This window comes from Syngnathus typhle, linkage group LG22, assembly GCF_033458585.1.
Source record: "Syngnathus typhle isolate RoL2023-S1 ecotype Sweden linkage group LG22, RoL_Styp_1.0, whole genome shotgun sequence".
Lineage (NCBI taxonomy): Eukaryota > Metazoa > Chordata > Actinopteri > Syngnathiformes > Syngnathidae > Syngnathus > Syngnathus typhle.
In genome coordinates this window covers 1,843,449-1,864,103 of record NC_083759.1, presented here as the reverse complement: position 1 = coordinate 1,864,103, position 20,655 = coordinate 1,843,449, and the positions used below count along the sequence as shown (strand labels likewise).

The 20,655-nt window shown below is 46.4% G+C and overlaps 6 protein-coding genes across 6 annotated transcripts; 2 read left to right on the top strand and 4 right to left on the bottom strand.

Moving 5' to 3' along the window:
- Window positions 1–2,884: 2,884 nt before the first annotated feature.
- On the bottom strand, window positions 2,885–5,477 carry smpdl3a (sphingomyelin phosphodiesterase acid like 3A). The gene is made up of 8 exons (XM_061270769.1): window positions 5,259–5,477; window positions 4,905–5,118; window positions 4,683–4,827; window positions 4,515–4,611; window positions 4,277–4,440; window positions 4,002–4,182; window positions 3,650–3,774; window positions 2,885–3,582 (listed from the first exon to the last, which is right to left on the bottom strand). Exons 1-8 carry the CDS (start codon window positions 5,395–5,397, stop codon window positions 3,250–3,252), a joined length of 1,398 nt encoding a protein of 465 aa, XP_061126753.1. The 5' UTR covers window positions 5,398–5,477; the 3' UTR covers window positions 2,885–3,249.
- A 372-nt stretch (window positions 5,478–5,849) lies between these two features.
- LOC133146879 (fatty acid-binding protein, brain) lies at window positions 5,850–7,134 on the bottom strand. The gene is made up of 4 exons (XM_061270954.1): window positions 6,974–7,134; window positions 6,345–6,517; window positions 6,174–6,275; window positions 5,850–6,037 (listed from the first exon to the last, which is right to left on the bottom strand). The coding sequence occupies exons 1-4, from the start codon at window positions 7,044–7,046 to the stop codon at window positions 5,987–5,989; spliced, it is 399 nt and encodes a 132-aa protein (XP_061126938.1). The 5' UTR covers window positions 7,047–7,134; the 3' UTR covers window positions 5,850–5,986.
- A 713-nt stretch (window positions 7,135–7,847) lies between these two features.
- On the top strand, window positions 7,848–9,385 carry arv1 (ARV1 homolog, fatty acid homeostasis modulator). Its single transcript, XM_061270274.1, has 5 exons — window positions 7,848–7,998; window positions 8,513–8,632; window positions 8,695–8,848; window positions 8,918–9,157; window positions 9,225–9,385. The coding sequence occupies exons 1-5, from the start codon at window positions 7,906–7,908 to the stop codon at window positions 9,332–9,334; spliced, it is 717 nt and encodes a 238-aa protein (XP_061126258.1). The 5' UTR covers window positions 7,848–7,905; the 3' UTR covers window positions 9,335–9,385.
- Window positions 9,386–11,248: 1,863 nt separating this feature from the next.
- On the bottom strand, window positions 11,249–13,262 carry fam89a (family with sequence similarity 89 member A). Its single transcript, XM_061270771.1, has 2 exons — window positions 12,812–13,262; window positions 11,249–12,090 (listed from the first exon to the last, which is right to left on the bottom strand). The coding sequence occupies exons 1-2, from the start codon at window positions 13,058–13,060 to the stop codon at window positions 11,812–11,814; spliced, it is 528 nt and encodes a 175-aa protein (XP_061126755.1). The 5' UTR covers window positions 13,061–13,262; the 3' UTR covers window positions 11,249–11,811.
- A 1,268-nt stretch (window positions 13,263–14,530) lies between these two features.
- On the bottom strand, window positions 14,531–16,934 carry sprtn (SprT-like N-terminal domain). Its single transcript, XM_061270497.1, has 5 exons — window positions 16,505–16,934; window positions 16,314–16,413; window positions 16,090–16,218; window positions 15,777–16,029; window positions 14,531–15,649 (listed from the first exon to the last, which is right to left on the bottom strand). Exons 1-5 carry the CDS (start codon window positions 16,750–16,752, stop codon window positions 14,916–14,918), a joined length of 1,464 nt encoding a protein of 487 aa, XP_061126481.1. The 5' UTR covers window positions 16,753–16,934; the 3' UTR covers window positions 14,531–14,915.
- A 439-nt stretch (window positions 16,935–17,373) lies between these two features.
- On the top strand, window positions 17,374–20,252 carry exoc8 (exocyst complex component 8). The gene is made up of 6 exons (XM_061270475.1): window positions 17,374–17,824; window positions 17,904–18,473; window positions 18,542–18,830; window positions 18,905–19,158; window positions 19,226–19,474; window positions 19,578–20,252. Exons 1-6 carry the CDS (start codon window positions 17,531–17,533, stop codon window positions 19,983–19,985), a joined length of 2,064 nt encoding a protein of 687 aa, XP_061126459.1. The 5' UTR covers window positions 17,374–17,530; the 3' UTR covers window positions 19,986–20,252.
- The last annotated feature ends 403 nt before the right edge of the window (window positions 20,253–20,655 follow it).

Genomic DNA, 20,655 nt, shown 5'->3' with positions numbered 1-20,655 from the left:
GGAGGATGGTGGTAGACTTGGAGCCTGAGGCGGAATGTCAACATCAGTTTCTTGTCATTAGATTTTTTTTGCTGCTTTTGTTTTTCTCTTCTATGTCCAAATGCAATTAAGAAAATAACAAAAGCAAATATTCACACGTTAGAATTCCTTGCTACTTCAAAATTGTACATTTTAATTTTAGCTCCAAAATCTCAGTAGGGGTTCTATGGGAGTTAATGGGGGTGGTTGGCTGGGCATCTGTCAGTTCAGTTCTGATTGGCTACTAGTGGAGCCAATCAAATGATCACACTGACTGACAGACTTAAGCTAAATAGCGCCGCTTAGTGGGCACTTTGAGCATGTGCTAGGAACCACTCCCTTGCATTCTCCTCAATTAAAGCTAAAAATAGAATATAATAAAAACGAAAATGCCTTCATAAAAACAAAAAGTAACTGAATCTACATTTTACGTTAATAAAAGTGACCACAACTACTAGTAATTATAACAAATTACGACTCATCATTTGTCAATTAATTAAAAAATATATACAGAAAAGAATGGATTATTAGACAGAATATGACAAAAACGAACAACAATAACGTACACGTTTGGAGAAACTGAATTTGCCGAGTTTTGGGAGTGTTATGACCTGTGGGTGTCGCCATTGCTCTGAAATGAAGCACGGTTGCCAAATTATCTACAGGGAAGCTGCAATTTGTAAACTTTTTGTTTTAGACCCGAGTTGAATTACACCTGTTTTTTTTGTTTTTTTTAATATATTCCACGTCCAACACTTAATATTTGGATCCAATTATTTAAGATGACAGAAATGTACAGCAAAGCGACTCCAAACGTCACACTCCTTTTGAAAACCGAATCTAAAAGTGACAAATTGTTGCTAATTGATGAAATATGAAGACGAGACGTCGATAGACAAAGACGTTAGCTCCCAGACACGCCCATGACTCCCCCTTTCCTCCATGATGTGGAGTGAACTTAATGACCTCAGTGATGGAATGATACAGGCAGAGGAGAATACTGATGGAGGGATTGAAGAAGAGGGATTAATAGGAAAGCTTCACCTCCGACTTCATCGCTCAGGGTGGCGGGTTGGCCGGCCCACTTCAAACGAGCACACGCACCCAACACTCAAATTCAATTACAACCTCCTCTTGAACCATTTGTACCCCTTTGTGCTCATCTCTGCATCAAACCACAACATTGGTGCAATCATTAAGGCCCAATCGATAAATCAATTTAGAGTGCCTCGTTGTCACTTCGTGAAAAAGCCCCTTAGGCTGTCCTGACCATTTAAGAAGGTGTACCTAATGAAGTGTCTGGTGAGCAAGTTCACCGACGGAAAAAACAAACGGTGGCACGGATGTGTGACTAGGGAGTAACCGATCGGCCGAGTGTGTGTATTTGTGTGGGGGTGGGGGTGGGGGGAAATTGCTGTGGCCATTCAGACTTTGCGGGTTAGTAGTCCAACCGCAATCATAAACAAACACTCAGACACACACTGGCACACACACACTCACACATTGTTGATAAAAGGAGTCCATTCAAGGCGACTGACAAACGACAAATGAAGCATGAGACAAAAAAAAAAGAGGGGGAGAGAGAGAGAGCGAGAGAACCCCTGCCTCGACCCCCCCCCCCCATCATAGTCAGTCTCCATTATGGAGCGTGTGAGACTTGGCAGGAGGGTAATATCTCACGGGAGTCCCAAATGAAAAGAGCTTCATGAGTACGATGTTCCCCCTCCCTTCACATTTTTGGCAACAATAATTGACAATAGAAAATATGTCAGGAGGACAGGGGAAACACACAAAGTGCACACACACGCACAACTAGGAAATAAACACGACACGAATACTGTAGCAGTGAACTAGACAGGGGATTAGCTTTAGCGCGTGTCCAGCTAAATTACAAGTCGGAAAAATTTACAACATTGACATTGCTAATCGTTAATCTCGCTGAGCAGAGACTAAAAAAAAGAACTTTTACAAAATGGGATTAGTCTCAAACCAGAGGGACTAGGTTAGCGCAGGTCAAATTGGAAATGTCACCTGGGGTCAACCTCGGGTACCCTACATTTTCCATCATAACAAACCTTTATCAGGATTGGGATAATCAATTTATTTCAAACTAAGGTTATTGCTACGGACAATTGTTTTTTCAAGGAACCGAGACTGTCAGAATCGTAACGATTGTTGTTAACGATTTTATTTATAGTTGTAAATGTACTCATGCACAACTTGTTTCCCCCAAAAAGTGGTCAGGGAGAAAAGAAAGACAAGCTTTGTTTGCACGCAACAGCGCCTCACTGATGTTACCGTGGCGACGGCCGCCCCAGCAACAGTCTTCGCTCACCCGCCAGTATGCTGTTACCACGGTTATGCGCCGACCAAGGGATTGAGGAATTGGGGAGGGGGCGGGCGGGGGTTGTAAAGAGGTGAATTTCTCACCATTCATCATTCATCTCAACTTCTTTTTTCTTCTTCTGATACTTTCTGGACATTCTTTTGGGTCTTTTTAGAAGTTACACATGAAGCGATCGGATGTTCTAAAACTAAGGACTGACAACGTTGGGGGCGGGGGCGCTAGAGTTGCCAAGGGGGGGGGGGGGGCAAACAATAGCGCTGGAATGAGGCTGAGAACATTCAAAGCAGAAGTTGCCAGGGGGGCAAAGTGGGCTAAAGGGGGGGGGTTGGTCAAATGAGGTCAGTGGCTGCTCTTTTCTTTTAAACAGACAAACGCAACATTATATTCACTTCCTGCTCAAGTGTGAGCATGTAAATACTGAATATCAAATTTAATTGAGTTTTTCGTGTTAGCCTAGCAAGCATTAGCAAATTGGATGATGGACGTTTCATCACTTGAGAAGACAATGACTGCTGTGAGTTGTTTGGATAAAGTGTTTTTATTTTATTTTTTTACTGTTTTGACAGTAAGATAAAAATGATTTGGCAATTGTACCATTAAGCAAAATGTGCTTTTTATTTTTTTTTTCTTTAGCAGCAAAACTTGAACTCAAGTCATCAACTGGCAAGACTGTTTCAGGATTAAAAAGACACCAGTCATCAATCATCCACTTTTACGTTCACATTCATTGTGCAATCATGTCATTAGCAATAATCGACAGACCCTAACCCCTATTTTGTCATGTGGCATTGTTTCTCAAACTAGCATCAACCTGATTGTACAAAATCTCAATCCTGCATGATAAAAATAGCAACTTGTCACCTTTGAATTGCATTAAAAGCAAATCAAAGAATGTCACTAGCGAGAGAATGACGATGATGTTGCTCTCCCAGACAAGCCGAGTAGGAGCGCTGGTCCATGAAGAGCATGGCGCACAACTGAAGGACCTTACACTCGCCCCGGCATGGCGGCAAGCCATCGAAACCGACCGTGAAGTGAGCAAAGTAGGTGTCGAACGCCGAGTTGGGCAGCAGCCACAATTGCAGAGCCAGCCGGCGCAGACTGACCGGTCGCAGGTCCGGCAGGCTGAACGCTTTGGTCATGACGTACTCCAACTTCCAGTCGGCCCGTTGCTCGAGGTTAGCCTCGGTCAGGTTGAGGAAGTATTGCCAGATATCCTTTACATAAAAAAAACACGATTGTTATTCATTTGTGTGGTGTTGCCAGGATGGATATGGGTCATACCAAAATGCCAAAATCTTGTTTGTCGTAGAAATACAGTCGCACCGCTGGGTTGTTTGAGTATGTTTCCCAAGAGCTTTTGATGGGCGTTACCGCCGGAGATACAAACACAGAGTTCACAGCTTCACCTACACAAATAAAAAAAAATTAATAATTCATTATCAACCACATTCTATTTATAATTTATAGAACTATGCCAAATTGACTATTTAATGTATTGTATAATATCTGCGTGGGATGCCACAAGGCTCAACCTCGGCTCCCCTACATTTCCTTGGATTTTGTGGACACTTGCTTGTTTTTTAATATGTTTTTGGATGATGTATATCATGCATTCATATTTTTCTGCTGTCACCTTTGTGGTCGAGGAGCACCATGACACTGTCTTTGTGCGTGTGTCCATAAAAATGTCCGGCAATCACATGACTGTAGCGCCTACAGATGTTGAGTAACCTCTCGTTGGGCTCATCCCTAATGGCCGTTAAGTTCCGGGTGAAGGGCAGGAATCCCAGTGGAACGTGAGCTATTATAAACACCTGTAGAAACATCCATCATGTTCCATGACTTGAGCTGAGTCAGCAATTTTGAAACTTGCAATCATCAACCATATGATTAATAATAACAAATGACCTTCTCCTTGTTGGCGTCGGCCTTTTCCAGCGTGTCCTCCAGCCACTCGAACTGTCCCGCCGGATCGCTCATGTTGACGGTGGCTTGGTTGGGACCGTAGTAGAGGATGCTGTTCACGCTTATTACTCGAATGCCCGTACGGACCAGCTGGGTGTAGAAACCCCCTGCGGCACCAGGACATAGTACCGACGTGAAACAGGCTACCAATATGACCAACAAGAAAAAAAAATGACATCACCTTGTGAGAGAGTTTCCAGTGCTTGGTCTTCCAGCCAGGGCTTCCACAAGCGTGCAGCAGCCTTGTAGATGTCGTTGGTGGACGTCGGCAACTGATCCTGACAACACACGCGTATCCAAAATATATATATATATAACAATACGTGCTTTTTGAAAAAGTGCTGGCTACCTGCGGCCAGTAGTCATGGTTTCCAATGGCGGGAAAGACGGTGACGTTCGGGAAGTGTTGTCGGATGGTTTGCGTCAAGTTGCTCAACACCTGGATCACCATTGACGTGGATAGTTCACTTACAGGAACGTGAGGTGGACTGTCTCTGTAGTAGTCATTATTAAATGAAAAGAATATTATTGAATTGGATTAATGATTCAGTCCTATCATCTGTGACAGTACCCGGTCCAAATGAAGAAGTCATTGGGTTGCACAAGGCTCTTTATGTGCATGAAGGCCGACTGGATGAGACTGTAAGGCGAGTCGCACACAAAGTCCCCAAATGGACCGGCATCGGTGGCGGGGACCCCTTTGGAGGAGAAACACACCTTGGTGGGGTCCGGCGCCAGGTTGTAGGTGGGGTCCAAATGTAGGTCAGTGATGTGCCAGAACCTTCCTGGTATAAAAATAATTGTTCCAAAAAAAAAGAAGCTGTAACACTTCTGGAATGCATTGCATATTAATTCCCCAACTCCACTTTAAACGACTCGATGCACGGCGGTGCAAACTTGTTCTTTGGGAGGTGTCACGACTCACCTGCCTGCACCGGTTCGGCTATTCTTCCCGGGGGGGCCGCCTCAAAGCGTTCAGCGGTGCATAACAGGAGAACAAAATAGGCCAGTGGCGTCTTCATGTCGTTAAAAGGGAAGTTCGGCATGTAAAACAACGATTGCATCTCTTCACTTGTGTTTCTTGAAGAAAAACCGGAAGTTGGAGTGGTCAGCCTGTCACGTGACTCAGTGTTTCAAAAGACGGGGGCGTGGTTTAGCTGGATTGACGGCCTGGCTGGTTCCGTAATTTCCAGTAGAACGTACTCAACTATGTCGTCCAACTTGATGTGACCTGTTTGTAGCATGCAACTGTATAATTATAAATAATTTTTAAAAAAAGTCGTTCGACCTGCTTGTTTATTCTTCTTAATTTTTTTTTTTTGGGGGGGGGGGGCAGGGAGTAAAACCTTTTAATAATGTCCACATAAAAACTAGATATTATTTAACAAATAGGCTAACAAGTAACAAGCCATATTGTTATACCTCTTGAGGTTAAAATTAAATACATCTCAACTACTAATATAGCAATTTAACCATTTGTCATCCACTGATAAAAACAGATGAGACGAGTCAAATCATTTCCTTATGTTTTATTCCCCACATTTGCAGAGATGAGTATGTCACATTTTTTCATATAAAAAAATCTTTTAAAAAAAAACGTGCAGCTTTTGAGGAGGAAGACAATGATGAAGAAGTGGTGCCGCAAACTGGCCTCTACGCCTTCTCGTAGGTGCGCACTGCACTGATATCCTCGAAGGTCAAGTTCTGGATCAGCAAAAGGAAAAGGTCACTACAGGGTTTTTTTTTTTCCAACTGAGAAACTTCATTCAAAAAATTAGGAACATTTTGCGAGCAGCAGAATGAGGTCGATTCAACTTTTGGAAACGTATTATCATCTCACCATGACCAACTTTCCATCCTTGATCTCCCTGACGAACTTGGTCTCCTTGCCGTCCCACTTCTGCACGTGGACCAGCTTGTCTCCGTCCATGCTCACTGTGGACTGCAAAGGAAATGATGGTGAGTATTTTTGGCTTCCTGTGTTCTTCAGTGTTTCTTGGCGTGTTCTTACCTTGCAGTTCCTGTCGTCGGCGGTGGTCTCATCAAACTCTTCCCCTAACTTGAAGGAGATCTCGGTGTTCTTGAAGGTGCTCTGCGTGCGGATGATCACCTTGTCGCCTTCCTGGCTGATGATGACGGTGGGCTTGGTCACGTTGCCCACCTGCCGGGTGGCGAACCCCACGCCTGGGAAGGAAGAATATTTATCTTGCTAACTGCATGCCACAAGCGCGTCGGCTAAGCGCCGATGCGGAATAAGGCGCTTGGGTTTTCATAAAGTGGGGGAGGGGAGACTCACGCCAGACTAAAGTGTGTTTTACGGGAAAAAACAACAACAAAATGTTCGACATAGTTCTCAGTCGTCACATATTTTCTACAAATATCTTCAAGCATGTTTCATTTATTCATAAACTAATCTCTGAATTTGCTTTCCAGGTCGTTCAAGTCCATCTTTGTCCTACAGTTCAGCACATGAGTAGCACAACTGTTACGAGTAACTAGTTCACCATTACTGTGCCCCATTTCTGCACACAACTCCAAGTCACTAGCACGGCAAAACTGCATTTGTTGGCAAGTGCATGTTACCAGTGCATCCCACTAGTTAACATCCAGCACTTCACCAGTTGCACTCGAGCTACTCACCAAGAGCTTTCATGTAGTCATCGAAGTTGTCGCTGTCCACCAGCTTCCAAGTGGCGCAAAAGGCATCGACCATGTTGAAGGTTTTTGGGTGTGCTGAGCAGGCTGAGGGTCTGACAAGAAGCGCGGGGCACCCCTCCAGGGCTCTTATTGGGGGCCCCCATTAGTATGCAGGCAGGTGGGCAGGGCCCAGCGGCTCTTTAGCTCAGGAGACTTTTTTGCTGGACTGCCATTGGTCCCAAAAATGGGTCACGGGCCAACTGAACCCACAGGAAAGAAGAAAGAAGTCCAAATTAGCCCAGTGGAGTGATTAATGTCATTAGCACCATTCAGGCTGTGAGTGGGGCAGAAAAAAAAAAGAACATGTTGTAATGGGAAAAGGAATGTGAATGTCTTTTATTGCCAAAAAAAAGCACCTCTGTCTATTTCTAAAAAGTATGCATTTTGTTCTTGAAAAATAAGACTTTATATTTGTAATTAATAGGCCTTTTGACATTTGAGAAAAAATAGCAATTAAAACATGCGCTTAAGCAGACAACCTAGTTGAATTCCATGAAATTTCTTTTCATTTATAAACGCTGAACGGTAAAACTTTTAATGTATTTTGAATCATGCAAAGCACTTTGCAAAAATACCCATACACCTAATGCACTGGATTTTGTAACCAGCAAATTGATGGTGGGAGGATGTTTTGTATTGCTCTATCGCCATCTTGCGGTAAATGTTTGAAGTACATGCTTAAACCATTTAAACCGTGAATTTCTGCCCCGCAGCAACGACGTGTGCAGTACAAGCCTACTCGTTTACAGTACTCCATGGGCTACATTTATAATGTTTAACTTCGTAAATTAAATGAATCCGTGAGTAATAAGAACTTTTATTTTGAAAGGCCACCATCGTTGTTTACTTCCGGGTTCGTATCGTAGGTTAGAAGAATGGCATCTGGCTTCAGATGCATCGAGTGTAACGAAAAAGCGACGGAGTTGCACCGTGATTACTCCAACGGAATCCTGAAGATCACATTATGCGTGTGTTATATTCTAATATATTCCCATTTATTTGTTTGGCTGGCTTGAAATAAAATATCGTCGCTCCTCGGATTTACGACGGCGGAATGACATGCTACTTGGCAGCACATCACCGATTGTTTTATAATTATGATCTAAAAGTATTATTCATAAAAATATTTGGTCCGGACTACGTATTGAATTTCCCAGTGTGATTTCTTTCAGGTTTATGTTAATGTCTTGTCCATTTTGCCAACAGTTTAGGGGTTGATTCCACAAGGGGGCGCAAATTCCTATATAAACGTCATTTTGTCATAAAATGAGCATTTTACTTTTTGGTTTTTAGTAACTGCTTTCAAAGTTGCCTGTCCTAGCAGTACTTACTAAATATTTTAGTTATTTGAATCAACGTGAATCAACTGACATTTTACAAATGTCACAATCAAAAATCATGTAGGAATTTTATTTTTAATTCCCAATTGCACGTCCAAAACAGCCCACTATCCTCATTCTAACTCGGGTCTAACATCTTTAGGGTTCCTGCCAGAAGCCAGTAGACAAGTACATCGAATACGATCCGGTCATCATCCTAATCGATGCCGTCTTGTGCAAGACTCAGGCCTTCAGACACATTCTGTTCAACACGAGCTGGGATGTAAGTAAAACAAGAAACCCAAATGTCATCCATTGCTAAATGCTACAAGCGTCTGCTACCAGATCCACTGGAAGCTGTGCATGTTCTGCCTGCTGTGCGAGGCCTACCTCAGGTGGTCGCTCCGGCACAGCTGGGAGTCCAGCGACGACCCCGCTGACATCATCAGATACACCAAGGAGTGGGAGTTCTACGGCATGGTGACCTTGGCCGCGCTGGGTACGACAACCGGACCGAACGCAGGAATTCAACTTTGAAGGATTGCCGTTACTTGTCCTGTCCATTTAGAGCTGCTGGCGTTCTGCGGCGGGGTGCTGTTTGTCCTGAGGGCGGCGGCGATGTCGTACAGTGGGCGCAGTTACGGCGGAGGAGACGTGGATCTCCATCTCCTTCTGAGAGCTCTTCTGCTGTCCTGCTACGGAAAAGTCCTCCTGGTGCCCGCCGTCATCTGGGAACACGACTTCCTGCCGCTCTGCCTCGGCTTCATCAAAGTCTTTGTGCTCACCTCCAACATGCAAGCCGTGAGAGGTCAGTGACAGCCTCGTGTGCGTGTCGGAGAACGGTGTCAAAGTAATTTTTTTTTTTTCTTCCTCAGTGATCCTTAACTGCAGCAAGAGCTTGGCGTTGTGCTCCGTGTGCGTGGGCCTGCTGTCAGAGACTTTGGCGGCTCGGATGTGTCAGACCGTAGCAGCTGCATTTCATTAAATGACCCTCATTTTTGTAAGAATAAAAAAAAAAAGGACTTTCTGAGATATTTATGTATTTTGTAATGACAAATGTTTACCAATAAAAGTCTTATGTCAATTACTTAAAAATATTTTTTTGCACCGCCAGGATGTAGCTGCTTGCCATTGCGTCATCAGCACATTTCATATTTGTCATTCCTTTGTGCAGGTGTGCCGAATGTTGACGCCCAAGTTGGCTATGAAAAATAACAAAGCACAATGATACAAAACACGGACATACATTTAGGTGCAGAAAAGCACCGTGACATAACGTCGACCATAGAGTGAGCGCACGCCCCACCGCCGCCACAAGATTGGAGAACCTTGGATGTGGCGTGGCGGCAAAGATTAAGTTAATCTGCTCTAATCCGCAGACGGCTGCACGCTGCAGCACAAACATGCGCTCACTCACAAGTTTCATCAATTTGCTCACATTGCCGGCTGCACTCTCCTGATTACATTCGAATGCTTCGTAATACATGCAGGGAATATGCAAAGTGGGTCATTAAATGAATTGAGCAGAATTGTGTTGGACTCCTCTACATTTATTATTGTGCCTTTCCCCCCCTAATTTTTTGGTAGAGGCCTCATTGTGCTTTCTGTTGCTGCACCATTTGTGTTCCAATCTGTTTCTTAAAATGAAATAAAATTGCCAGTAGAATTCATTTCTCCCCCAAATAGCACTTTTGAAACGACGGATTAAGAAAACCGCTTTGACCCACTTGTGCGAGTTCTGCTCATCAATAGTTGGCAAAGCGAAGCGCCTCCGGTGAAGGCGGCCGAGGCTTCAAAGGCGCCAAAATGCAGATTGACGCATTGAAATGCACAGCACGCAACGATGCGTTCAGGGAACAGCGAGAAAGTAGGCCAGAAGACGCGCATCGAGGAGGAGCACATCCTGCACCCTTCTTGTGTAGATTTGAGCTGAATCAATTTCCATTGGGCAGATATCAACAAAAATCAGATTTTTTCGGTGGAACAATTATTTTCTGAAAATTAGGGTTGGGCTTTTTCTGCAAAAAGACAAAACTGCGTGGAAACATATGTACTCCTTTTATTAAACTGATCTCAGCCAGAAAAGCAGCAGCGGTGTGGTTGTTTACAGATGAATGACACCACGTCGCAATTACAATGCGCAACAGACAGCAGAAGAAGAAAAAAAAAAGAAAGACATTTTCCCCTGAAAAATGCTACAATCTGGAAGCTAGCTAGTGTTAGCAGCGGGAAGATTCCTTTGATTTCAGGCTGAGAGCATCTCTTGTGAATGCTACTAAAGTTGGATGTTAGCATAAACTTGTAGCTTTTCTTTACCCCCCGCCCCCCCCCCAAAAAAAAATAACTAGCACACACATGCAAATGTTTAACTTATTATAAGACTTGTTCTGCAACCTGACAAACCTATACTTGAGCCATCGATGGTGAGAAACCAAGTATCGCTGTGAGCAGGCGCTAACATGTTAGCATCAAGCTGCTGGTGTACAATTACAAACGTCCTCGTGTTATTTTGAACGGTCGTTGCATTTTGTATGTGTGCAAAGGCACTGCTAGTGAAGACATCCAATGAGCGTGTGCATGGTTTGTAGGATTTGCTGAGACGTTTGCACAGGTGACACAATAGGACAAAAAAGAAACATTCCATAATACATTACGACAAAGTGTTTTTGATATGATGCCGATAAAGATCATTAGGTTGTACACTTGCATTGGATCGGGTGTACCTAATGAATCACTGAGTAAATGGACAACGTATTTTATTTTATTTTTTTAGCTCTGCTAATATCGATTATTAGCATGAGCTAAAGGCACAGCTAACCGTGCGCTACGGTGTGGAGACATTCTTGGAGATTTTCTATTTTTTACATTTTGCAAAATGGTTTTTGCCTAGCGCTGTCACTGTCTTTGGTCATGTGACGTCCAGACACAAATGATGACAACGGATCGACGGTGTCGCTAACGTAAGGTCGCTTCGCGTAACGTGACGTAGAAAATGACCCTGTACTCAGATGTTAACTATGAACACGTCAAAACGTTTCATTCTTGCGAGCACTTTTACAAATTCGTGCTTGCCAAATGCTCTGATCGCTCCGACGTCCCTCTTAATATCATCGCGATTGGTTTGGTTGACTAATTACTTCTCGGCTTTTTTTTTCACAATATATAATAAATAATAAAACTTTACCCAAACACTTACATGTAAACCCTGCCGGACGGCGTAAGTAACCGGCATATGTTTATAATAAGATAACACATCTAACATACATACAGTATATTACTAATCTTTTTTTCCTTTTTTTTTTCTTTCTTAAGTAAACAAGTTTGATTCGACTCCATCGAGTGCGATGAAGCGCCAAGCTGGGCCCCTTGCAGCATTAAAGTTTGACCACAGGGGGCGCCGACATGAGGCTTGGGCATTACATTCCCGGTGCAAATGGAAGAAAATACCAGACCAAGGAGGCATCAGATGGTGACCCGGAAGGACTCCCAGCTGTCGTCTTTGCCCACCCCGCCGTCGCTGGTGCCTTGCCCCGCCATGCCGTTGCCGTCCGGGTGCTCGTCGGTGGGCGTGGCGCCCGGCTCGGCGTAGTACTCGTCGTCCTCGTCGAAGTAGCCGTTCTCCATCATGCCCAGGCCGGAGGCGGCGCTCAAGTCCTGGCAGCTGCCCTTGTACTCCTGGATGGACTCGTGCAGCGACCATAGCTGACACAGCAGGGACATGTCCTGTTGACGTAAGCCCACCTGAAGGGGGGCACAACAGCAGAACATTTTGGTTTCAATTCACATTTGAATGGTACAACCAGAGTGCCATGACCCGAGGTTGACTGTGTTGCTCGAGACAACAAGTCACCGACCGGCGTGCGAGTCGGGACTGTTCAAACAACTTCAGACTCGACGTAAACTGGGACCACTCAAGAGTGCGGCGGCTCCGGGCCAAAAGCCAACAGATAAGCCTTGACCCGAGGGCTTGCAAATAGGATTGGAGCAGAGCTTCTCTCCTGCGCCTGGCAAATGAGATGTTTTTTTTTTTTTTATCAAGTGAGTGACTGTCAGCAGATCCACCGGGGGAGGTTTTCATGAGAGCTGGTCTGGATTTTATTGACAGGGAAAACCCTGGCTGCAGGCAAGGAAGTGAGGGGCGGGGCGGGGCGGGGGGGCTACATGTCAAACATTCTTTTGTGCACTATGAAAACCTGCCAGGTCAAGTTTAACATGGAAATTGTAAAAACAACTGTGCATTCAGAAGAGCAGGAATTCTAATCAAACAAGGGACAGATTCAGTAGAAATGACAAAGCTGTGCAAGTTTGGTATTTAAATCACATATAATTAGGGAGTCAAACAACTTAGTCGTTAGTCAGTCGGATGAGCTCATTTGAAAGTTGCCATTTTGCTTTGATTTAGCAGCCGGATTTCCCATAATAGCCCAATATTAATACAATTTAAAGCAATGAAATAGCTTACCATCTCTTTCCGCAGCAGAGCCAGGGCGGCGTCGAGGTTCGCCGGCTTGCTGGCCAGCAGGCTGTCAGCGTTGTTGCGTCCTCGGCTCAGGTCGTCCTGGATCATGGTCTTCTTCACGTACATCCGCTCCATGTCCCTCCACGAGCCGCCGCTCGAGTTGAGCAAGCCGCTAAGGCTCTTGGGCAGCGGCGGCAGCCCGTCGATGCACGCCATTCCCCCTGCCGAGCCGTTGGCCGACTTCCCGTTCATGGCAACGTGAAAGGGACCAAGACGAAGGTGGTAAAGGGAACTTTTACAAATCACACTGACGGAGGGAAGCTGCTGTTAGTTCTCACAACAAAAAAAAGCAAATCCGGCAGACTCCACGTTCCACCACCGACACGAATAGAGCCGCTAGTGTACCGTGCTGACTGTCGTTGGCGACGCCATGTCAAGTCGAATGGAAGGAGGAGCAACACTTCCGCTCTACGTTTCAAACGACAAAGATTCTTCAAAGAATTACGCAATAGTCAAATATTTGTTTGCGAGTGTATGTTGGACTGTTTGATTTTATTTCAACATATTAGGTCATCTGATTTAAAAACAAAATGCTCTCGATCCAACTGAGCACTTTTGCGAGGAAACTAAAGTACTCTAAGATTTTATTTTTTGGTCGATTTCCGGTCCTGGTCTTGTTGGTTCCGTTAGCCTGACGCTAAGTAAAAGCAACTTCCTGTGCTTTACACTGCTTGCTGGGCGTCTCCCCTGCAGCACCCCTCAAAAACTCAAAACAAACAAAAAACATTTTAAAATAGTTTTCTCACTTTTTTAAAAAAACAATTTTAATAATTTAAATGAAATTATATTTTATCTTGATGAAAAAGCGGTGCCTTTGTAACCACGTAATTGCTTCCAAGTGAGTTGTGTATATTTTTTGCATTTTAATCCATCATGTTCATTTCAAGCAATAAATCTGTGTGTATGTGTGCGTGAGAGACAATAGTACAAAAGACAGATGGTAGGCTTCACTCCCAGCACCGCCAGCGGGGCCTGGCACCACAATAACAGGACAATAATATTGAAAAGAGTTCACAAAGGTCACATGCACACACCAAGTGTGTTGCTGCCCTGCAGGCCCAACATCGACTCTCTATGCTTGTGTCCTGAAAGGTTAATCTTTATTTTTCTGTACAGTGCAAAAAGGCATTATTATTATTATCATCGCCGTATGTTGACACTAGAGGATTAAGCACGTGCAAAGGGACCCCCTGGTAGGGGTGCACGCAAACCCCAGGAGGCTTCTGCTAATCCACTGCCATAAAAAGAACAAGTTTGCATCAGTGGCTAATAAGCATCAAAAAAGATGGATTATCCGAGCCACTTTATTTTAGGCAATGTGACAATTTGCACGTAAGCAGCTTCTAGTTAGCTGGTTACTTAGCTTTGAATGATTATTTTTTTCTATAAATAATGCATCAGAGCAGAGCTAAACCCCCCCCCCCCCCCCGCTAGGGACAAAAAATGCACTTTTATGAGCCATTTCTCTTCTTCCATTTGGACCAGCAGCTGGTCTTCTTACACTGTTGACCTATGACCCCTACCCGCCCAACTGCCCCCCATCCCAGAGGCACCCCTTTACTTCCAGACAACCGCCAAGGGATTAAATATTTCAAACAAAACAAAAAGGCAACAACTCAAGCATCTTTTATGAGTCAACTTTACACAAATGAGCACCTGAAATATAGATTGCATTGAAAAAACTTTATTAACACTTCTGTGAAAACGCATAAAAGTTTAACAATATACAAATTTGTACAAACATGTAAAAAGTATATTTAATAACATGCAATGAATGAACAGGAAGAAAACGTGAGTCTCGCCAAAAGCCAGCGAGTCTCTTCCTGCTGAACAGCAGCCACAACAACGCAGTGTTTTTATAATTGTGTATCAAAATCTTTGGTAGGAAAAGTTGGCCGACAAAGACTTCAAGTAAAAAGCAACGCGTCTCTTCTTGAAGGCAAACCTTGAAAGTGCCTTGAACAGTGTGGAAACCACAAGCACAATAATAAAAATATTTTTTTTAGAAACTAATACCTCTCTTCTAACAGTGCCTCATCCTCACGGCTCAGCAGAGGCAGGAGTCCAGGTGCTGGTTGATGCTTGACTCCTGCACGCTGGCCTGACACACGGGACACATGACCATCACCGGCAAAGACGAGGATGAGGCGGCGGCGGCGGCGTGGCTGCTTGTTGGGGGCGATTCCATAAGGTCTATGGTCTCCACCTTCAGCCTCTTGTTGAAGAGCTCAAAAATGCCAGTAGGGTCGTCCAGAGGTCTCTTCTTCGACTGAGGCGTGTTGGCGGCGGTGTTGCCCGACAAATACTTGGGCGAGGACATGGACGTATCGCTATTATTAAAAGTGGATGGAGTCGGCCATTTGGTGATGACTGAATTGGGAGACTTGTTGAAGAACATATCAACGGACTTCTGCTTCAGTCCGCCCGGTTCTTCACGCTTGCTGAGACCAGGATTGCCGTCGCCGATGCTAACGTTGCCACCTTCCCCGGTACCGCCAACGGCGTTATCGCGAACAGGCCTTTGGATCTTAACCGGCGACCCGTTAATGTTGACAAAGGCTCTAATGTTAGCGACCGATTTCTTGGCGGGCACCTTGTGACCCTGCGTCGCCGGCGCTATGACGGTGGGAAAGACTCGCCCCGAAGGCGACGACGGTGTGACGGGTTTACTGGCAGTGGAGGAGGCGGGGCCAGCTGACTTCATCACAGAGGAGGATGAGGTCCCGCCCAGGACGAAGCCTTTACCGCTGAAAGCCATCACATCCCGAATGTCCCGACTTCCTGAAATTGACAAGAGGAACAAAACACAGTAGAATCAATCAAAGCACGGCTATATAAATTAGTAAAGTTTGCAATGCTAACTTAAAAATAAAAAAATAAACCAACCAAATCAAATAAAAGACAATACCTGCTGGCTTTTCAACGGCGGGCACCTTCTTGGCCTCCTTCTTTTTGCCATAACCCTCGGGCTCCTTCACTTTGGTGTAGGTACCCCCGCACGTCCTCTGGTGGTCCCCCCACCAGGGGTCCTGGGCTGAGGGGGCCCGATTCATTGCCCTTTTGACGAAGCCGAAGTAGGGCTTGCGCGTCTGGCATGGCCCGTCGCAGCGCCACCAGTGCCGGCGGTATGCGTCCACTTCGTCGTTGAAGCTGTGGAACACCTGCAGGGAAAAAAGAACAATGATGGCATGAAGAGAGAGGAGGCGGGCGGAGGGGCTTACCGTGATGTTGGCGCCGCTGTGTTTATTAATGCGCCTCATGTGCTTGCAGAACTCGGGCCCGTGGCCGTCGCGGTCTCGGTTGTTCTGCGTCACGAACAGCAGCGCGTGGATCATCTCGTGCAGCAGGGTCTGAGCATGCAAGAACATCCATCCGTGTATTTTTTGGGGGAGCTTTATCCATCAGCCCTGATACAGGACACTCAAGCGGGCTATGGTGCTCTCACCTCCACCAGGTCTTTACGGGGTCTGAGCTTGAGCAGAGGCTCGCTGAGTCTGATCGAACAAAGTCCACCACGTCCTTCATAAGAACACACACCTGCACACCTGGCAACATTTTGCAACAATGGTGTTATTTATTCCAGCTACTGGAAACTTTTAGCTGTTTTTTATTTATTTATTTAAATGCACTACTTACAGTGTCATCCTGGGGCTCCACTTGACCTCCACCCCATTCAATTTGCCCCAGAAGAACCTGTCGTTGAACTCCAGGAACATCGCGCGGACGTCGGGTGTGGGGTCCAGCGTCTCCCACGACCCGTCCACGACGGACAGCGGCCTCTCGGGCTTCCAGGGGACAAGCGGCCCGGTGTCCATCTCCACGTCGTTCGCTTCATTGTCGAACTGCTCCTGAAGCTGCAGGGCGAGCACATAGTCGTCATTCATGTCGAAATCCCAAGCCTCCCAAAAGTGACCCCCCCACTGACAAGTTTAAGAGCGCCAATCAGGTTGGAACTCACTGGCAATTTATTGTCAAATTGAAATTTTATAAACGAAAACACGAGAAAATGAACGACTAGCTGCACTGTTTACATCGGGAATGCCGCCAGATTGTGAAGAATAGTGCTGTATAGGACGATTGAATCCGGCACTGATTTCAAAGTAAAATGTATTTACCCCCCAAAAAATGGGGGTCATGGTGACTAAACAACAGGCCATCATCACATTTTACGAGAATAAATAATCTCCATGAATTGAAAACCGTTGGCTTTGCGTAAATTTTATAAACCACATGAATAACAACCTTACAATATTGAATCACTTTGCTTTTACGTCGAAGTAACGAGATGGAGACGAGCTTCCGTATCCGGAAGTCAATGGGACAACCAAAACACACCCGACATTATTATTGCTCCCAATTAAAACTGTCGTGTGTGTGTTTTTTTTAATGATCGATTCACACTATCAGATAAACGTATTTTAAGTTGAATACGCTTAATAATGTTTACAAATACATATTCAGTTGTCGACTCTTGTATGCTTTTTTGTTGGCCATCCTTTTTTCCCCCATCTCGTGACGTACTAGGGTGTCACCCTGTTCTGCTTCCTGTTTGGGTTGCTGGCTGCAATGAAAAATTTGGACCTCAAAGGGACCCGTTTATATTGATCATAATCGTATAGTTCAATAATTTCTTTGCAGGGTGATAAATTAGTCACACTTACAATGTCCGAACCGGGAAATCGACTTCGCAGGCTGCTGGAGTCGCCCAATTTCGACCCGCAAAATTACGTGAAGCAGCTGTCGCAGCAATCGGATGGCGATCGAGACCTTCAGGAACACCGGCAGAAGATCCAAAACCTGGCCGACGAGACGGCCCAGAACCTGAAGAAGAACGTGTACAAGAACTACCGACAGTTCATTGAGACGGCCAAGGAGATCTCGTACCTGGAGAGCGAGATGTATCAGCTGAGCCACATCCTTACGGAGCAGAAGAGCATCATGGAGAGCATCACGCAGGCAAGGCTTTTCAGCAGAACTACATTCTGATTTGCGCAATGTATTGCAGTACTAATATTTCCAGCGCACACCGATGCAGGCCCTGTTGTCCGCCGACAAGGACGAGACCTCCAAGGAGATGCAGGCCGCCTTCCCCAAAGAGAGTGAGGAGGTGAAGCAGAGGAGCCTCACCTCGCTTCTTGAGAAGGTGGAGGGTGGCAAGACTATTATGGACACCCCCGGGAGGCACCTGGTGTACAATGGCGACTTAGTGGAATTTGACGTGGACAACATGTGCCCCGTCCAGAAGGTGCACGCGTTCCTCATGAACGACTGCCTGCTGATCGCCACCTGGCTGGCCAACCGCCGCGGGGCCGTCAAGTACAAGTACAACGCCTTGTACGACCTGGAGAGCTTCGCCGTGGTCAACGTCAAGGACAACCCGCCCATGAAGGACATGTTCAAGATCCTCATGTTCCCAGACAGCCGCATCTTCCAGGCGGAGAACAGCAAGATAAAAAAGGAGTGGCTGGAGATCCTGGACGAAACCAAGAAGAACAAAGCCAACAAGGAGCGCGGCAAGGAGGAGGAGAAGAAGCCAATGTCCCCCGTTCGGACCGAAGTGTCCACCAATCCTTTTGACCAGGACGATGACGACGAGCAGACTGAGGTAAGGTTGAGGAATCCTGTTCGGTTTTTAAAGTTGGACACTTATCTTCCACCCTTTTTCTCCCTGAGGTGGAGGAGAGCGTGGATCTGGGTCTGGAGTGGATCCAGGAGCTGCCCGAGGATCTGGACGTGTGCATCGCTCAGAGGGACTTTGAGGGTGCCGTCGACCTGCTGGACAAACTTAGCGAGTACCTGAAGGAGCAGCCGCTCACGCCCAAAGTCAAGGAGCTGCGGGCCAAGGTGGACGAGCGGGTGAGGCAGCTGACCGACGTCCTCGTCTTCGAGCTGTCCCCGGACCGCTCGCTGCGCGGCGGACCTCAGGCCACCAGGAGGGCCGTGTCGCAGCTCATCAGGCTAGGTTGCTAGCAAATCAATAAGTTCATGTCTGTCAGCAAGAAGAAGCCTTGAAGGTCAAATATATTTTGCTCCCAGGGCAGTCCACCAAGGCGTGCGAGCTGTTCCTGAAGAACCGCGCGGCGGCCGTGCAAACGGCCATCCGGCAGCTACGCATTGAGGGCGCCACGCTGCTCTACATCCACAAGCTCTGCAACATCTTCTTCACCGGCCTGCTGGAGACGGCCAAGGAGTTCCAGATGGACTTTGCCGGCAACACGGGCTGCTACTCGGCGTTCGTGGTGTGGTCCCGCTCGGCCATGAGGATGTTTGTGGACGCCTTCAGCAAACAGGTAGGCGGGTCAGATATGGCCCGTGGGCTCTTTTCAGATCTTCACTTGCTCCCTTTGCGGCGTGAAGGTCTTCGACAGCAAGGAGAGCTTGTCGACGGCGTCCGAGTGCGTGAAGGTGGCCAAGGAGCACTGCCTCCAGCTGACAGACATCGGGCTGGACCTGACCTTCACGCTGGAGTCCCTGCTGGTAAAGGACGTGAAGGCGGCCCTGCTCAGCTACAAGGACGTCATCGTGGAGGCCAGCAAGCATCGCAACTCGGAGGAGATGTGGAGGCGGATGAACCTCATGACGCCTGAGGCTCTTACCAAGCTCAAGGTGATCACGATGGGAATGGAGTCAGAGGTCCATCCTGCGGACAAAGCACATCATCCTTTGAGACATAAGAACGTCTCATCTTTTAACTCGGGCTGACTTACAGGAGGAGATGCGCGCCAGCGGCATGTCGACGTTCGACGCCTACACGGGAGCCGACTGCTGGGTGAACCTGAGCTACACGCTGGTGGCCTTCACCAAGCAGCTGCTGAGCTTCCTGGAGGAAGCCTTGAAGCTCTACTTCCCCGAGCTGCACACGGTGCTGCTGGAGAGCCTGCGTGAGATCGTGCTGGTGGCCGTGCAGCACGTGGACTACAGCCTACGCTGCGAGCAGGACGCCGACAAGAAGGCCTTCGTGGTGCTCAACGCCGCCTTCCTGCACGACTGCGTGCTGCCCGAGGTGGAGCGCCGCTTCGAGGAGGCCGTGGGGAAGCCCGCCAAGCAGCTACGGGACCTCCGCAAGAGCACCCGGTCCGTCAGGATCAACCCCGAGAGCACCATCTCCTTAGTCTGACCTCCTCGGTGCTCACATTTTCACCCAAGGACTTGAAGTAACTTATAGTGTATGTTACTTGGCCACCAGGGGGCAGTGTAACAAAATCATGGCGGCACAAACTAAGACGTTTCATAGCAACATGTTAATATTGGAATGAAGACAAGGAGGAAGTCATGAATGTTACAGATGGATACAAAAAGGGATATTAAAATTTATAAATGCATATTTCAGTGTAAATGTTGATTGCTATACTCGTTTTTAACCACATTAAAATATTAATAGTTATCACCTTTCACAATAATTTGATACTTGACCTAGCCTTGCTTTTCCTCAAAAAAATCCCTCTGTGTCTGGAAAGCCAAAGGGGGAAAAAAACAACACAAAATGACCTCCCCCCTCCATGAATGAATAGACGAGTATCAACTGAACTCGTTTGGATATTTTTAGTCCCCTCCACTGTTTCTGCTTTCCTCGTTATGTTCGCTCAAGCGGCTCGCTGAGGGAATTCTGCGCCCGGAGCGTCTCGGACGGCGCTCAAGCTGGGGTTGCAATGAAGGAATTCATTCAAGGTGCGTGTGGAAGGGGATCATTCCCTAAAAGCCCGCCCGCGTGAGAGCTCTAACAAAATAATTCCAACAAAAAGTCCACAATCACGACTTCATCTCAGTTTATCTGGCCTTCTTTCCAG

Excerpts from the sequence above, each read along its gene's own strand:
- smpdl3a (XM_061270769.1), bottom strand. The coding sequence starts at position 5,397 with ATGCAATCGTTGTTTTACATGCCGAACTTCCCTTTTAACGACATGAAG. Across the intron at positions 4,828-4,904 it reads GACTTCTTCATTTGGACCGG|AGACAGTCCACCTCACGTTC; the intron begins GTACTGTCACAG and ends TGACTACTACAG. Across the intron at positions 3,775-4,001 it reads GGTGCTCCTCGACCACAAAG|GTGAAGCTGTGAACTCTGTG; the intron begins GTGACAGCAGAA and ends TTATTTGTGTAG.
- LOC133146879 (XM_061270954.1), bottom strand. The coding sequence starts at position 7,046 with ATGGTCGATGCCTTTTGCGCCACTTGGAAGCTGGTGGACAGCGACAAC. Across the intron at positions 6,518-6,973 it reads TGACTACATGAAAGCTCTTG|GCGTGGGGTTCGCCACCCGG; the intron begins GTGAGTAGCTCG and ends CTTCCTTCCCAG. Across the intron at positions 6,276-6,344 it reads CCGACGACAGGAACTGCAAG|TCCACAGTGAGCATGGACGG; the intron begins GTAAGAACACGC and ends TTTCCTTTGCAG.
- arv1 (XM_061270274.1), top strand. The coding sequence starts at position 7,906 with ATGGCATCTGGCTTCAGATGCATCGAGTGTAACGAAAAAGCGACGGAG. Across the intron at positions 7,999-8,512 it reads TCCTGAAGATCACATTATGC|GGTTCCTGCCAGAAGCCAGT; the intron begins GTGTGTTATATT and ends TAACATCTTTAG. Across the intron at positions 9,158-9,224 it reads CAACATGCAAGCCGTGAGAG|TGATCCTTAACTGCAGCAAG; the intron begins GTCAGTGACAGC and ends TTTCTTCCTCAG.
- fam89a (XM_061270771.1), bottom strand. The coding sequence starts at position 13,060 with ATGAACGGGAAGTCGGCCAACGGCTCGGCAGGGGGAATGGCGTGCATC. Across the intron at positions 12,091-12,811 it reads CTCTGCTGCGGAAAGAGATG|GTGGGCTTACGTCAACAGGA; the intron begins GTAAGCTATTTC and ends GCCCCCCTTCAG.
- sprtn (XM_061270497.1), bottom strand. The coding sequence starts at position 16,752 with ATGAATGACGACTATGTGCTCGCCCTGCAGCTTCAGGAGCAGTTCGAC. Across the intron at positions 16,219-16,313 it reads CCCGTAAAGACCTGGTGGAG|ACCCTGCTGCACGAGATGAT; the intron begins GTGAGAGCACCA and ends TTGCATGCTCAG. Across the intron at positions 16,030-16,089 it reads ACAGCGGCGCCAACATCACG|GTGTTCCACAGCTTCAACGA; the intron begins GTAAGCCCCTCC and ends TTTTCCCTGCAG.
- exoc8 (XM_061270475.1), top strand. The coding sequence starts at position 17,531 with ATGTCCGAACCGGGAAATCGACTTCGCAGGCTGCTGGAGTCGCCCAAT. Across the intron at positions 19,159-19,225 it reads TGGACGCCTTCAGCAAACAG|GTCTTCGACAGCAAGGAGAG; the intron begins GTAGGCGGGTCA and ends TGCGGCGTGAAG. Across the intron at positions 19,475-19,577 it reads AGGCTCTTACCAAGCTCAAG|GAGGAGATGCGCGCCAGCGG; the intron begins GTGATCACGATG and ends GCTGACTTACAG.